This window comes from Miniopterus schreibersii (genome assembly GCF_964146895.1).
Source record: "Miniopterus schreibersii genome assembly, chromosome: 12".
Classification (NCBI taxonomy): Eukaryota; Metazoa; Chordata; class Mammalia; order Chiroptera; family Miniopteridae; genus Miniopterus; species Miniopterus schreibersii.
In genome coordinates, this window is record NC_138112.1 from 7,806,093 (window position 1) to 7,823,484 (window position 17,392).

At 49.9% G+C, this 17,392-nt stretch overlaps 1 protein-coding gene across 15 annotated transcripts in view; it reads right to left on the reverse strand.

Annotated features, from left to right (window-relative positions):
* NCAM1 (neural cell adhesion molecule 1) overlaps nt 1-17,392 on the reverse strand; it is a 305,945-nt gene that overhangs the window by 28,877 nt on the left and 259,676 nt on the right. For 6 of the 15 annotated variants that reach the window (XM_081155123.1, XM_081155124.1, XM_081155125.1 and 3 more), the window contains 5 exons: nt 13,919-14,069; nt 13,402-13,586; nt 12,944-13,040; nt 12,470-12,640; nt 10,688-10,819 (listed from right to left, as the gene is read on the reverse strand). In XM_081155123.1, coding sequence (XP_081011249.1) covers nt 10,688-10,819; nt 12,470-12,640; nt 12,944-13,040; nt 13,402-13,586; nt 13,919-14,069 — 736 coding nt within the window. Of the gene's footprint in view, nt 1-3,641; nt 3,684-5,317; nt 5,366-9,645; nt 9,661-10,687; nt 10,820-12,469; nt 12,641-12,943; nt 13,041-13,401; nt 13,587-13,918; nt 14,070-14,396; nt 14,478-17,392 lie in introns of all 15 variants that reach the window. The other 9 variants (XM_081155122.1, XM_081155115.1, XM_081155116.1 and 6 more) reach the window with 4 other exon arrangements.

Here is a 17,392-nt window from a genome sequence, read left to right on the forward strand (position 1 = left end):
ACTGCTCTAATTCAAAATTCTTAAATCTCTCATTTCAGAAAGTCCTCAATTTGCGTGAATTTAGTGAAGTGCTCTCATTGGTTTTGAGCAAATACAACCTTTGCAATTGTAGGGTTTCGCTGTTGTGAACAGATACATTTTCACAGAAATATGACTCATTTCAGAGCAATTGTGGTTTTTAGAACTACTGGATAGCTAAACAACAATGCTGTAAGGCTAATTTACAAAACTGCTTTCTGGGAAATAATTTTTATGGACTATCTGATAAAACTTCCAGTTCGCAAACTGCTGTGGCTAAGTGGTTTTAGTGTAGATAGCAGTTTGCGTGGCCAAATTTATTAAAGCAAAATATTAAACCAAAGACTGTCCTGGTATCAAATTGTCATATTAAGGCTGCAAAGAATGATGGATTCTGCCTATGAATTGTAAACAAGAGGAACTCTCCCAAATGGCTTCGCTTAGGAAATCTGAGACGGGAAGCAGTGAGTGGGCCCTAGGTGCCAGGCTGTGGTCCCAGATTTATTTCACTTATCAGAACAAAGAGTTTTACCTTCTGTTCACCAGCGTGGACGACATCATCAGCACCATGCAAGCCACATGACAAAGTCACATGATACGCACGCACATGATTGGTTGAAAGGAAAGTGGAGAAGGTCACATGGAAAATACAAAAAAATTAAAAACTGATGTAAACAATGGGCAGGGAGAAAAATCAACAACAAAATCACAGACTAAATAAAAGGAGAAATCAAATTAAATTAGCTGCATATATAGAAAACATTGGGAGGGCAGTAAAACGGCCCAGAAACGGAGAATCATAAATATAAAGAGCACTTGGTTAACACCGACAAGCATTAGATACAGCGGCAACACTGCATATTAATAGCACGTCAAGGAGCAGTAAACTGGCTTTAAAACGGGGAGGTGCTGCTGTCAGGACCCGGCTGCCAGGGCCAATCCAGGAGGCTGCTGAAGGAAAAGAAAACGCAGGTTATCATCGCGGGTTCCAGAATCATCTTGGCGTCCTGGAAGCGGGGCGGGGGGTGGTCATGAAGGAGGAGTCCGTGATGTTTAAGGCGCAGGCTTCGTGCTCTGCAAGAACAGGGCGGGACGTTACGCTGAGGAAAGTCATCCCACGGTCCCTTTGGGGGCCGCGGGCTGAGGGCCATTCGGCAAATGCGGGCAGAGAAGGTGGCCCCGGGGATCTTTTCTCCCTTCCCTGCTCATCCACCCGCATTATCCTGGAGGCCCGGGGGAGATGCCCAGCTGAGATGCATATGAAGGAGATGCCAATGCAGAAAGGGAACAGGTTTCCTCTGGCGCTGAGACAAGGGCTCTGGAAAGTGAAGGACAAACGACACCCCTGCCCGAGGAGCGGGAGTCTGCCATTAAACAAAGGCTGGGGCGCCTGCCGGTAAGATGCCTCCTTAGAACTGCGGCTACATGCATAAGACACGTCTCGATTTTTTAAATGAAAAAAATACTTTTCTTATTTGGATTTATCTACATCTCTTTTTATCCTAGTTGGATTTACACTCCAATTTGTTACCTAAATGTGACACAGATGACCTTGCTTTGTTCAAAGGCATTCTGGGTTTCCCACCTCAACTTTCATAGGCCAAGGGCAGTTTTGGCAATTGCCAACTGAAGCTAAGGCAGAAGAAGGGCCAAGAAGGGGGGGTGGCGATACCCCTCTGCCCAAAGCCTGCCACTGTTTAAAAATAATTCGAGAGAAATGCCTTAAGCAAGTGACATATTCCCTTGCCAATGTGAGCTGATAGCAGGCGTGCTCCTTGTTGCCTGAAGCTGCACAGGTCTGGCACATCCCCACCATCAGGGCCCTGCAGGAATAGTTACAGCTGAAAATTTTATCCTTTGATTTTCTTTAAGATACCTTCATTCATAATTATAAACAGATCAACACACACACACTAGCAAAAATAGGGGACATTAGCTATTTTGAACCCTAATGACTGCCTGATGATTGGTGGATTTTGTAGGCTTCTAACTGCTGTGTTGTTAGTTCCACTGCCATTTATTCACCTGTGCTATTCGTGCTACATACAGGCTGCTGCCCAACTGTGACTGTCTTTCCTTTATCTCAGTATCCACTGGGACCTACAATTTGGGTCAGTAGTCAAGTGGTTCAAAATAAAAACTCAAACTTTCTTCTCTTTGGATGTCACCACTAAGCATTTTATCTGTGGGCAGAAATGCCTGATGTTTAAAAGTTAAATGCAAGTCAGGGGAGAAACACCTAATTCTTCCTTAAGGAAAGATCTGGATCCAAGATTGTATTTTACTTCCAGAGAAGATGAGCCTACAGGGAGCCACCTTAAATATGACAGGACTTGTGCGAACGCAAAAGGCAGCTTCCTCCCACTGCACTGGCCCACACACGGCACCCGGGGGGGGGGGGGGAGGACAGTTAGGGGAAGAAAGGGTGCTGTTAGTTGCATTCCTTTTCCAAATGCAAAAACCCAGCATCTGAATTAAACCCATGTGAGCACAGTTCACTGTCACCTGCTCTGCTCTGCTGACAAAATGAAGCCTCAAAAGCATCAGGAATTAAAATTCACTGCAGCACACACACAGAGAGAACACCAAGAAAACAGGCCCTTAGCTAGGCTCTGTAGTAGAAAAAAGAACCGTTTCATGCAACACACAGACCAGGACAAGCTTTTCTTTTCTGTTCCATTTTGGATCAGAAGCCCTGGCCCGGGAGCAGGAGCTCTACTGGACATGCCTGCTCCTGCCTCCCCACTCCGACCCCTGCTCAGGGGATGCATGCCATGTTTTCGGTGCACTCAGAAATATTATAAAATCTAAGTCTCTCACAGCTGAGGACACACGCTGTAAACACACCACACACACGCACACACACCCCTCCCGCTGATCTGTCAGGGGATTTGAGGCCAAACCCACAGCTTGCTTCATTAGAGCATTGTAAAGACTAGCTTAGAACATGCATGGCTGTGATGAAGTGTAATGTTTTCCACGATGGAAAAGATGATATGGTCTGGCCCTAACTATCATCAGGAGATGAATTCCGGAACTTTCATTGGGCCGTGATTTTTCTTGCACTGAGGAGGGCTGCAAGGAGCTGGAAGCGCCCCCCCTTCCCGCGTGCTCTGTGTACACAGCTGCTCCACTGCGGCCAGACAAAGGCGGCAGGCTGTCAGGACGCAGCCATTCCTTCCTTCTCGGCTTCACCCTCTGCCTTTCCCCAAACAGCCAGCTCTCCTACTCCTTCCCTCCTTCTCTGTCTCTTAGCTACCGCTATATGAGAGTCAGTGTGTGTGAGTGTGCGGGGGAGATAACAAAAGCTGGGAAGAGATGCTGTTCTTTTGTCTCATCAGCCTTTCTCTAATTCTTTTCTAATTTTAACTTGAGAGTAAATTTGGAAAAGTCTCCTCACGCACACGGCATTCTTTAAATAATCACCCAGTTCTTTGGGTGACGCGGGTCTGCTCTCTTGGCCAATCAGACAGCATGCTTAGAAAACCACACGGGTGAGGAGCGGCCATGCATTCATAACCGTTGCTTTAAGGCAAGGGAAAACCATGGGCAGCACTGTGACCCAGAAGTTGGATCTGCAACAAGCAGCCACCTGGCCAAGAGCAGCTCAGGTCCATACTCACTAGATGGTTCTGTGGTCGTAAGGGCAGGAAGGGGCCAGGTTGCTATGGAAACATGACGGACAGAAAGGGCTCAGAAAGGTGAAGGAAGGAATGGACAAAAATTCACACACACACACACACACACACACACACACACACACACACACACACATATATATATAAAGGCATTATAATTAAAAAAAGACAGAGATGGTAAAGGAGTCTCTCACTTCCTTCTTCCCTGATCTATCAATATGAATATAAATATTTTAAAGAGATTATCAGAGATTGTGTTGATAAATTACTCTCACACATTAAGAAATAACATAACCCTCATTTATTCTTACCATTAATTCCAGCTATTATGTGCTGGGCACTGTGTTTTGTAGTTTTCATACTGGATTTTTAATTCTCACAAATACCTACGGGGTAGATAGAATCTATCCTTCATTTGAGAGATGAGGAATCTGAGGTTTGGGGAGGTCGGATGATGCATTCAAGATCACAGAGTTGTAAGCAGAGGTAGCAGAGCCAAGATTTGAACCCAGGGCTGTTTCTGGCTCCCAGGCCTGAACTCCTGCTGCTTGGAAAGCACCCCACTGGGTGATAGGCCTGTTTCTGAGTCCAACAGATGCAATAGGAGGCTTCTGAGCATGGGGCTGAGTCACCTCCTTGCAGCTGTGCCTGAAGTGCTAGGACTTCCGATTACCAAGGGGAACACAGCCAGCCGGGTGGCCCAGCCCTGCTTGCACCCTGTCTGCTGCTTTGGGCACGGGTTGGTATGATACTCTGGGACTCACTCAGCTGCTGTCTCGCTTTGTTCCCCCCCTCCCCGAAAGAGGTTCAAACTCCAAATAATGGCAGGCCTGCCGCTCCCTCTGCTCTGGAAGATGCAGGGAAGCAATAGGACAGGGCCCCCAAATGAAGTAAGATCGTAAACAAGCGAGGCTCAGTCAGGATGACAATGGCTGGAGCTGACCAGGTGATGTCGCTGTCAGTCTTAGTGGCCCTGCTCCTGGGTGGGCAAACACAGCTTGTGAACACTCGGATGTTTTGTGAGGGGGTTGGGGGGAGGGCAGCTACTCATCCTAGCTTACAGAGGAGCGAGAGCAAGGCTCGCTTGTGAAGGGTTAAGTAATTTGCCCAGGCGCCTGCTGCCAGGCACATCTGAAAGCGGACATTGTTTGTTTTCCCACAAATATTTACAAGAAATGTATCCATTTATGAAAAAAAGCAAAAGCTATGGCCTCACTTTCTAATTTCAATACCTGAATCCTACTGTGTCAATTAAAATGAGAGTGAAAACACAACACCCCGAAGCATTTCTTATGACCCTGCAGAACAGAGAGACTTTTCTGGGCAAATTCCTTTGGCCTCTCCAAATATCAGCTTGGGTCCAGCTCACTAGGAATCCCAGCATGGGGCTGTGCTGCAACAGCCTTGGGAGCCTGCTTGCACAATTTTCTGTCCAGAACCACGCTTTTCACTTGCCTCCCCTTTGGGGGGGGGGGGGTTGCCTCCCATGAATCTGAGAGGCCCTGTGCCTATTTCTCTTCTCGTTTCCATCTCTGCGCCCTGGCGCTGCTTTCCACCAACAGAGCTGAGCTATCGCCCGGCGAAGGCGATAACCCTGCGCAGGCCACTGTGGCTGGCAGAAAGCAACCTGCAGAGAGAGGGACTGAGAAAATGATACTCACTATCTGGATGAGACAATGGAACGGGGGTGGAGGAGCTATCAGGAGCCGCTGAGGAAAGAAAAATGAAGGTGAAAAAAAGAGATAAGAGATCATCAAGGCATGCAGATACTGCATGAAAAAAAGGAAGAGCCAACCGTGGGATGTCAGGTCAAGAAGCTGAGGTGAGTTAAAACGGGCAAGAAGAACACCGTGCTCGAGAACAAGGGACTGGAGGACCAGCAGAGAGCAGGGCTCTCTGACTTCGAGCCATAAACCTGGAGCCTGCCAAGCCTGTGGTGCAGGTAAGGGACAGGGAATGGGACAGCTGCAGAGGCCTTCGACCTGCCTGGAAACAAACGGCTGGCTTAGCAGGAACAGCTGTCCCCAGAGGACCAGAGGGACAGGGGGAAAGGGAACCGAGACCCCAGCTTAGGGTGAACAGTGCAGAAAAAGACTGGCTTTTCATGTTAGAGATCTCTATATGCATTTGTATATAGGCACATATTTACACTAATGGCACATACTCGTAGCAAAAGCTCTGTGTCTCACTCCCTAATTTCAATATCTAAATGAAATGGACATGACAGTCCTTCTTACTAATGTTTACTACTGGGCAAAGTTCACTGTTCGGCATCCGGATGAGAAGAACCTCTGCTGCTCTCCAAAAACACCCTACAGAATGCGATTCTCCGGATGCTGCTTTGTGTACGGAAAGCCATGCAAATAATATTGTGTTAGTCTCACTAAGCGAGTAACTCTAACCAACTTTAGCATAGAAAGCAGGTAGAGATGGCGCATCTGAGACATTATGGACAGCTCTTTCGTTTTCCATTGGCAAATCTCTCCACCCACAGTTAGAAAACAAAGTCCCTTTGAGAGCTAGATGAAAATTTGGGAAAACGTCACCATACCTCAGTGTTGCCTGACACTCATGTTTTGGTCTTCCTTCTACCTTCCAGAGGAGGCTACCTCACTAACCCACGCAAGATGTCACTGGGATCAGAGCAAGGTGGACTACGAGCTCATCACGATTTGATGGTCTGTTTAATTCAGGTAGAAGTGTATCTCTCTTTTATTTTTGACTCAAGTTCACATAATTGTCCACATTACTTTGGCAAAGGAATAGAGGTTCCGGACCATAATATATTACAATGCATGTACTTACACATGCAATGTGCCATCTAGGGGACAACATGTGAAAACGGAAATCTCAAGATGCTTCTTAAAAAGTAGATTTATTCATCTACAATCTTTATGCCCTGAAAGAAGCCACATGGTACAGAAGCAATTAAGAGGTAATATTGAGGCAATGATATTCTGAAGGTGTGGCTCAGTCATGAGGAATAGATTCTAGCAAGTGGTGACATCATCTCTTTAGGGCCTCGGCTGCTCTTGTAGGGAAGCAGCCCCTCCCGAAGCGATCAGAGGTTGTCAGCTTTCCACCCGAGTACCTTAACAGCCTGAAGACACCTGTCCCCAAAACGCATGTGAAAGAGGCATTTTCCCAGGTTGGAGTTCTGTTTGTTTGTTTAAAGCCCCAGCTTCCTCATTACCTTTACACACACATTTATGAACCACACACGAGAACCTCCAAGCAGGGCAGCCACGCTTGCTAATCTGACAGCTCGGAAGCAGGAGTCCTGGAGGCACTGTGGCTGTGGCTAGTTTCACCTGCTCATCCCTGCTTTGACATATCCGTGCCTCTGAATGTGGAGAAGTCTATTATGGAAACGGGAAAGCAACCCCATTACTGAGACATCTCAACGAACCTCAAATGATGAGCTGATGAGCAATGCGCTGGCTCTCTCACCGCCTCTGGCCCAGGGCTCCGGCAGCAGTGGCTCTGCCCAGTACGCCAGTTCCCATTGATCCCACACCTGCTCTCCTTGGGAGTGAGGGTGCCTCCAGTGCCTAACTCCACTGTCCTGGGTGTTCTGTGCATCTGCACCCCAACATTACAGGGTGGGAATGTCCTGTCAGTGGGTGAGACGAGCCAGTGTCAGAGACCCACGCCTCTGGTTCTGGGCTTGGCGTTAGCACGTAGTTAAACTGCTGTAACTACCCTGGCCAGGCGGCTCAGTCGGTTGGAGCATCGCCTGTACACCAGAAAGCTTGTGGGTTCAATTTCCGGTCAGGGCACATACGGGAGGCAACTGATCGATGTTTCTCACAGGGATGTGAAACATCCTCGGGTAAGGATTAAAAAAATAATAACCTGCTGTAACTGCTGATGGCTGAGTTTGCTTAACTAAGTTCAGACAACCTTTGTGCTTTCTAAGTAATGGAGTGAGAACTCAGAGAAGGTCCCTCCTAAAGCTTGTCCTCCCTTCCTAGTAGCAGTGAGTGGGTGTTGTCAGGCTAGTGGTAACTGCTGGTGTTTTCTTCCCAACCATAGTCTTTCCCAGGAAAGCTCTAGGGCCAACACGATGCCCCTTAGGCTAGGCCCCCACTTCAGCAGCTCTGGGAAGGCTATGAGGGTGAGAGGAAAGATCGCAATAAGCAGCTTTAGTGTGAGTATGACGTTCCTCATATTCAACATGTGCACCAGCTCTGGTCCTGCTCACGTTCTTGGAAAAGACACACTTGTCTCTAAGGCTGTGCGCGCTTCTCCTTATCTAAAAGTTTACTTTTTAATTCTTAAAACCGTAACTTTATTAAATGATTGAGAAAACTGACTTTCCATGCCAGTAGTAATGCCTGCTACTGCATTGCTCATGATCTCCTTGGCATGAAGAGCTGACCCCACCATTTTTCAGGGCCTTGAGGGATCTTGGTTAATTACCTACTTTCATACTATTAGACAACAAACAACAGGGTCCAGAGGTCTCCTTTTTTAAAAAAAATTAAACAGTGACTTTCGAAGCAGCATCTGCTATACGAATCCTCACCTTTACAAGGGCTGAGCTGGCATGAATGAAAACCACTTACAGCCTTTGAAGTTCAAGGCCAATGACTCTAATTCAGTTCTCAAAGCCCAGTTACTGGTTAGAAACTCAAAGGGGCCTCACCACAGCCTTCCTCTCTGCAATGTAACTAAGTAATTAAGCCTGCACTTGAGTACTGACAACATCCAGAAAAGCAGGAACCAGAAGACTCAGGCTACGGACCTGCTTCAGGACCTGAAGGAAGGTACTCTCGCACCCAGAGCCGCTCCTTCTGCACTCAGTTCGGGAAGAGCTGCCAGCCCAGAGCAGACAACTGTCAGTCCCACCTGACAGCTCCACCCAAGTTCTGTCTCCCTCCAGAGCTCGTTCATTCAGGAGCCAAGTCTGCTGAGATAGTTTAACACTTGCTCAAAATCTCAGAACACCTACACCGAGCTCCTTAGTTTCTGCTGTTGCTGCAATATTTCTGAATACATTTTAAAAGATAAATTTCCCTGAGTGTCTTTCAGGAACTAGGAACTTTTTATGAAAAGTGTTCAGCTTTCTGAATATCTTTTCTTCCAAGTCTCTCCGGGTAACACTTCCTTCCACCATACCGAGCTCAGCCTAGGAGGAAGGGGCCAGGCCGCAGGGGAATGAAGCCTGGGGCATCTGTGCAGGCTGGGGCATCAGACCACTATTCTGCTCCCAGGACAGCGGGCCAGCTTCCTGACACCCTTGCTCTCTGTCTTTGCTAGTTACAGCTTACACACTTAGGGGTCCTTCCCAGGAGAATCATCCCTCTCAACATGGCAGTCGAGTTATTAATTAGCTGGTTAGTTTTCCCAAACATGGGAATGGCAGGTTGCAAGTACCTCATGCTAAAGAACAGAGTTGACTGGAATAGTGTCTCACTCCCAGGCAGCTGCCTGCAGGATGTCCCTGTGGCTCAGAACCAAACTCCTGCTACTCCTTACAGTTGCTGCCCACCCCCCACCAGTCCCCCTAGCGCCCTCCAGCTACCACCCTCAAGCAAGTGTAGAAATCCTGCCAAATGTTTTTGTCCCGTGAAGGGATTGTGAACACAGGCTTGGTGGTGATGGGGTTACTTTTCTGGCATCCTGGCTAAAGGTGAGGTGGGGCTCTAGGGGGATGTTAAGAGACCACCTGCAGATGTCCCCCACGCTGGGCTCAGCAAACATCGTTGTTGCCAAAGGGTGAATGTCACACACGGGAATTAATAAATGAACACAAATTCAAAAGACACAAGAGTCGCATGCTCTAAAACAGGACGAGGGTTAGCCTCTGGGGGTAACCTGCGGACATTAACCAGAGCACAGCTAGACTAGGGTCAGTGTGGTTAGGGCTCAGACAGGAGCATCTCCTTCAGCCTCTAGGGGACAGAGGGGCTGGAACTAAGGTAAGAACTAGGACAGAGATGTTAACGCTATAGAAACAGGTAACGAGGTATGCAAAGGCACTTACGTGGAACAGGGATATCTGCGTTTCCCATGGATGGAACACAGACGGAAAGAAAAGACAAGAGACAGACCCAAGAAAAAAAATAAGATGTGAAAGAAATGACTAGGATCCGCGGATCACATGGCACTGGAAACTCAAATTATCAAATTACTTCAAATCCAGAAAGAAGCAATTCCTGTGGAAGGAAGGTAAGACAGGCTTCCTGCTTCTGGAAAGGGGTAAGGGATCTCTTTCCAGGTCCCTGGCAAGAGAAGGGAGCAAAGGATCCCCCGCCTGCCTTTTAAAGCCAGGAGTCAGAGCGGCCTGGGGAGCTCCGTGACCTCTAAAGGAGTCTGTCCTGCGGCAGCTTCTCCAGCTGGGTGGTCTCATGACCCTCCCAGGGCAGGAGCTCGGCTCTGGGGAGGTCTGCTCTGGAGCAGGGCTCCCCCAGAGCTGGCTGCCTGCGGGTGGAGGAGAGAGGCTGGCGGCATAGTTGAAGGAAAGCGGGAGGCCCTGAGGTGCGCTCCTGGCGTGGGAAGGGAGGGGACAGAGGAGGCAAAGGCCTCAGCATCCTTTCCTCTTTGCATGGCAGGGACTCTGCCTCCGCTCCTCCGTCCTAGAGCAGCCCCTGCTTTTCTGTAAGTTAATGTCTCTGCTGCATCCACAGCCCCACAGCTCATTATGGGAACTGTCACTGCCTTCTCTTCCTTCAAGTCGTAAGGTGCTTAGGGCCTTTGTGACCTGTGTCAAACAGCAGATCCCCCCAACCCCCCAGCACACGGCTGCGCGTCTCCTCACTCTCTCTAACACCGTGCCGGCGCTTTTCCCCCCGGGCCGCGAGTCTAATGGACTGGACCAGCTACTATGACAGTGTCACCTCGAGTAAGAGGATAAGGGAACTGGGTGTCAGTCATCACTGAGGGCCAGAGAACTAGGAGGTGGGGCCACCTCGAGCAGAGGGACCTGAAAGACAAAAGGCTGTCATCGGAACAGTGGGCGGCCAGCTCAGGGTCCCCGAGCCCCCGGAGAAGAGGGTGGGGGAGGCAGGGCAGCTGGCTCTACTTACGGACTGGCTGCGTCTTGAACTCGGAGGCCGCGCTGATCTCGCCCAGACCCTTGCCGTTGAGGGCGGCCAGTCGCACGGTGTACGTCGTCTCAGGCTTCAGGCCCATGATGGTGACGATGCCCTCCATGCTAGCTGCGGTGAGAACAGGGAAAGGATCACAAAGGATGAAAGGCCTACTGGAGAAACGGCGCAGCCACTGTGGGAAAGAGTATGGCGGGTCGTCAAAAAATTAAACACAGAATTATCATTTGACCCAGCAATTCCACTTCTAAATATACACACAGAAGAGTTCAAAGCAGGGGCCTGGGACGGATACCTGTCACCCATGTCCACAGCAGCACTGCTCACAGTAGCCAAAAGGTGGCCGCAGCCCAAGGGTCCACGCACAGATGACAGATAAACCAAATGTGGTGCCGACGTACAATGGAATATTATTCAGTTTTAAAAATGAGTGAAATTCTGACACGTGCTACAACAGGGATGGGCCTCGAGGACCTTAGGCTATGTGAAATGAGTGAGACACAAAAACACTATTATTCTACTTATACGAGGCACCAAGGATAGTCAGCTACGTAGAGACAGAAAGCGAAAGGGCAGCTGCCAGGCACTGGGGCAGGAGGGAAGGGGGAGCTCGTGTTTAAGGGGTACAGAGTTTGAGATAATAAAGCTTTCTGGGGATGGGCCGTGGTGATGGTGGCACCACAGTGTGACTGTACTTGATGCCACTGAACAGTCCACTTAAAAGTGGCTAAAATGGTACATTTTGTGTTATATATATTTTAAGACAATAAAAAATAGCTTCGAGTGATGTTAAAAAATAAAAACGCCTGTTGGGCAGATTGTAACATAGGATCCACCTGCCACAAAGTTGGCGTCAGATTTCGGAGGGAAGTTAGGAAGGTAACGGAATTGTCCATCTCTACTTCTAGTCGAGATGACACAGAAGCTCCTCCCCTCACTCCTCACCCCCCACCGAAGCCACGGGAGCGATGGAAGTGTTTGGGAGGAACGAATTCTCCGTAAAACTGGGCTGGGAGATGCCTTTGAGCGGCTATCACCCCATGTCCTAACCCATTCCTAATGCCACCCTGGTTACCGCAACATGGAGCCAGAATTAGAAAGTTCGACAGAAACAATACATAGTCTACTGAGTTATTTCAACTCAGCCCCACAAGAAGAGCTAGAGAGAAATACACGTGGTCCTCAGGGAAGGTCAGACTGGGCTCAGAATCTTCAAGGTGCAGTCATCCAAGGGTCCTTTTAAAATCTTTAGTTGGAAATACATCACAGGATTGACTTAAGAGCAGACTTGTCTTGCTGGATCTGCTTATTTGGTTAATATTATAATTGCATGACAGTCCTGAATGTACCCAAGCTGGACTGCCAGGTGATGGCAGGGAGCCAGCAGCACATATAACCCACTCATGCAAGGCGGGGTGGGCTGGACTCAGTGGCTGTGCTCACACCGAAGCAGGGCTTCTGCTTGGCTCCTCCACCCTGGCAGGGTCACGGGAACCAGGCTCTGAAGGGCCAGGGACAGAAGGCCAGTAAGTCTACATGAACTGTAACCGTGCCCTAATTCTGAGAGGACAGTGATGGTGTAGCAGCATAGGAACATGCAAGGATGGCAGGTGACTGCATCTGGTCACCCCCAGTAGGTGAGAGTGGTGTGTTACCCCACCCAGTGGGCAGTCAGGGTGCCAGGATCTGGGGAATGCTGGGTGAATGTGCGCTCAGCACCGAGGGCATCGTCACCCTGAAGGAAACGCTCTTCTGACTCACCTTCCTTGGCGTCGTACCACTTGAAGTGCCACATTTCCTCGCCCACTGCTCTCCACTCGGCCTTGTATTTGAGGATGGGCACCCCGCCTGTGGCCTCTGGCTCGTCGAACTGCACCTGTGCTGTGCTAGAGTATGGCTCCACCTGGTCGATGGACGGCGAAGATGGGGTGTCTGCGGGGGGAACACACATGAGCCCCAGGTGAGCCCCAGGCAGGACACAACTCGCAATCGTGCCTCTCCCGTTCCTGCTGTCTGGAATCTCGCCTGCGTCCTGTCCTCCCAGCACACCTCGCCACACGGTTCTCTCTGGCACTCCCCTGCCCAGATGCTCAAGCTTCCGTCGCTCCCTGCTTCCTGCCCCTCCAGCTTTGCTGACCCTGGACCTCTCTCCTTCTCACCCTCCTGGCATCATCCAAGGTCACAAAATAGGCCAGCAAGGGCTTTAAGGGGTCTGAGGCCATGAGGGGCCCTCACCTGCTTGTACAAGGATGAATTCCAGAGACTCCTGCCCAATGCGGTTCACTGCGGTGCAGTTGTAGTTTCCAAAATCATTCTCGGAGTCCGGGGTCACCTTTAGAAAGAAGGAGCTCTCGGGTCACATGTCCCAGGGGATGGCCACAGCCTCAGATCCTTATTCGTTGGATTAAATTAGTAAAGGGTAGAACCAATAAAGCAGGAATCATTAGCTCCAGCCCAGCCTTAAGCCAGAGAGCAGCACGGAGCAGGAGCTCGTGGAGGAGGCACGCTCTGCCTCCCAAGCCTGGTGCTGCACTGGAGAAATGGGGTGCTGGGCTGAAGCTCGGGTTCTTCTCTAGCTAATGGCTCCCAGCTCAGGACACTCCGGAGAAGCAAGAGGGATTTTAGCTGCACACAGGAGCCTCTCTATAATCGAACTGCCTCTTCCACCCTGCCCCGTGCCCCGCCCCACTCACCTCCAGGTAGCTGGCGGACGGCGTGTTGTAGATCTTGATATTGCTGTAGTTGGAGCTTGGCAGCAGCTGACCATCTCGGAACCACGAGATTGTGGCACTGGGGTAGGCAAACACCTCGCAGGTGATGTTCACCTGGTTCCCCTCCCAAGTGTACACAGCCACGGGGCCCTGCAGCTTGGGGGCATCTGCAATGAGTGGCAGTGACTGTCAGGAAGACTGCCACTATCACAGAGCCCTACCTATGCTGTCTGCTGGCACTGGGGGGTGGGTGTGCCCTAAAGCAGAGCTGGTGCCAGGCTATAGTAGAGGTCGGGGCTGTCCTGGCAAGCCTGTGAGCTCCATGGGAAGACAGAGGGCATGCGGGCTGGTAAGAAGCCTGGGGATGTTGTGAGGAGGTGAGCAGGGAAAGTAAGCAGAGCTCGCCTGGTGCAGCTCGGGTCCTAGCTGCTCGGTTCCCCTTTCATCCAGACCCTCCCTGGCCCTTCCCTCCCCGGGCCTGTCCGCAGTTATTCCTCACATTGTACTTCAAGGAACATGGACTGAGAGTCCTGGCCGATGGTGTTGCTGGCGGTGCAGATGTACTCTCCAGCGTCTGTGTACTGGATGCTCTTCAGGGTCAGGGACGACACGCGGGCGTGGCTGCGCACCACCATGTGCCCGTCCAGAGTCTGCCGAGAGGGAACAGAGAGCGTCAGAGCCCAAGGCGGGACGGGGGCTGGGAGACCAGGCCATCGCTGTGTGACCAGCCTCACACCCTCTCTCCTCACCTGCCAACGTCTAAGTCTCACTTTAGGTTCCTACTAGTGGGGAGGCTGCAGAGAGCACCGTGGGAACTTGGGTGTATTCAAAACAGAAACGAACCCTGTTTATGCCATGCAGCCTCGCTGTGTGCCAAGACTCGTGTGGCTCAAGGTCTCTCAAGACGATTTTGTTTGGCACGTCTCAGATGGAAGCCGAGCCCTGAGCAGCAGCTCTTCCAGCAGAAACCACCTTGCCTCATGGGATTCTGGGAAACCGGTACTCCCCTCCTTCCCTCCCAGCAGCCGGCCCGTCTGCCAGTGCTGGGGTGCATGCACACGTAATGGAAATCCGAGTGTGCCGAAATGCAAGAAATTATATAAGAAACCTATATTTATGCAGATGCCTCACTTTCCTGGATGCTTAAAAGTAAAATGATTTTTATTATTTTTTAAAGCCCAACGACTCAGAAGTCAGGAGCTGCTGAGCTGGAAGGAAGGGCACCTCTCCAGGTACAGTGGTACCGAGTCCAAGGCAGATCTGGGGTCCCTGATACCACAGTCACCACCATTTTCTAGCCCTTGATACTATAATCGGCTCTCTGAGGCCCTGGAACTAGAGTGATTGGTCAGAAGTGAAATAAGCATATGATCCCTAGGCAATGGATGCTGGAATATTTCCCAGTGTTTCCCCTCTTGACACTCTAGGTAAATCTCTAGGTAAATGGTTGCTGGTCTAAGGAAAGTCTGGGCATGTGGCCCAAGTCAGATCCTCAAGAAGGTGGGTAACCTATGGGGAGCCTTACTCTTCATAGGCTGGACCACACTCTGTCTCCAGCATGTAATATTCTGCAGACATGGACAGGTAAGATGTCTGCATGTGTATGGCATCTGTTACCCAGTGGACTTGGGCCTTTAAAGAATGAAACAACACTTGGCTTCAGATTTTTTTGATGTGCTGGTTTGGAAGCCCCAAGCCCAGAATCACAACATCATACAGCAGCTAGTTTGGGAAGCTCAAAGGCAAGGCACCTTGGGCCTCGTGAGGAGCCTCAGCAGATCTGTCAGAGTCATCCCTGTCCCGTCACTGATGGATCTGATCCATTTCAGCCATTTCAGCCCCCTCGCATTTCACGTCTGGAAGCTAGAACATAGCTGTTAGCAAGGAGACAGAAGAGCCAAGCAGCAGCATCACCACCTCCTGCTGCACGAGCTATTGCTCCAAGAGCAATGCCCGATGCCTGTGGCTCTCAGCTCCATCTGACCTGTACATCCTTGAGGCCGACTGGCTGAGAAACTGCACCCTAGGTAGCCTCACATAAGGAAGAGATGACAACAGACAGGTGTAGAGCACTTGGCTGAAAGCCTCAAGACTTTCTCAAAAGTTTCCAGTTTGTTGAAGATATTGAGTCCTGGGACCCCTATTTTTGTGGGCTGCCAGGGTTGTGCTGACACGTCCCAGTGGCGATTTTCATGTGCTATGCAGCATATTTGCCCACCTGTCTAACCTAGTGGCATCGAGAGTGTGAAGCTATCCTTGCAAGTAGCTCTAAAAGGCTGAGCAGACCCACTTGTCACTCTTATTTACCCAGAGACAGCAGGACGAGAGGCAGAGAGGGTTCTAGGTCCACAACTGGCCTTCTGGTTACCTCAGTGAGAACACAGGCTCAGCTGACAGTGATGCCAGCCAGCGACTGGACTATAGATCTCCGTCACACAGACATGTCCTGGGGCCACCGCACATAAACATGGAAAACTGACCAGAACCCTTGGGAAGTCAAGAGAACATTCCCATAAGGGAGAGATACTGTAGCAGAAGATGAAAAAGACTCTTGTAGGTAAGAGCAGGACATTAACCAATAACCACAAAGCAAGGCATGAGCAGTCTCCACTCAGAATAATCCAGAAATGGTTGAAGAAAAGCTCAGGAGATGAAAGGATACCCGGCTTCAGGTTCTTTCGATGTGCTGGTTTGGAAGCCCCAAACCCAAATCGCAACATCATACAGGAGCCAGCTTGGGAAGCTCGAAAGCAAAGCGCCGCCCGGCCTGTGAGCAGCCTCAGCGGATCCGTCAAAGGCGTCCCTGTACCAGCACTGACGGATCTGGTCCACCTCAGCTATTTAAGCCCCATCACGTTTCACAACCATTTCAGCAAATGGTTGTACTGACAGCCATACTTTTCTCCCCTTCTATCTGGTCTCTTTCCTAAATTTCTCCATCTGAAGATTTTTCTCATTTAATGATGTCAGCAGACCAGCAGGCGGCCCTCTATAAAGAATTCTCATTTTGCAGCGGCTCACAGACAAGACTGATGATGGGACTATTTTCAAATGCCCAGTTCTCCCTCTGAGGGGACACAGGCATACTCCTGTGCGACTGGACTAACTCCTTCTGAAATGTTTACTGTGGCATCGGGACAAGGTCAGGGAGCGTCGCCACCTACAAGCCTCGCAGACCAAATGCCACAGGCTCTGGAGAAAGCAGATGAACTCTGGGCAAGAAAGTAAAGATCATTATGGCAAGAAGACCCTGTTTTGCAAGAGTATGAAGGGCAATTACAATTAATTCTCTCATCAAAACCTTTTTGTCTTTCTTCTTCCAGGTCAAAGTGTTAACTAAGGCTTTTCAGAGCGTACAGAACGAAACTGGCCATACCACAAGCTGCCTTCTGAGCTCGTCTGGACTTATGGTCTTCATCTCTAAGTGAGACAAACAGGAAGGAATGGAACTTCTGAGCCCCAAGGTGGCACTCATTTGAAAGTCAATGATGTCCAGAGTGAGATATTGAAGATAAGGACACTTTTAGAAAATGGAATGAGGTGTCTGCCTTCCTGGGAATAAACCCATTCTCCCACTTATGATAATAATTCTCTTAACATCTTCCTAATGCTCCCTGATAAATCTCAGCTCCTGCAGCCGGGTCTAAATCAGAGTGACGGGGGAAGACGTACAGGGCCATGCAGAATGAGATCTGTAGCTGCTCAGGAGTGGCTGGTAATTAACCCCTTTCTCCCTTTCCCAATCCCAGTGTGTCCATGACTCTGAAGCAATAAAACACCCAGCCCGTGACAGCACTGAGCGATTCCTGGGCCACTGGAAGGAGCATTTCTGTGAGATGTGCACTGAACTGTAGTCCCTCTGACACGGGGAAGGTCTGATGCACAGAGACCTGATAATGAACTGGAGTTGACGATGGCAGTGTGTTCATGTGCAGAAACTAATATCAGCGCCTGGGGATAGGCAGTCAGCTTT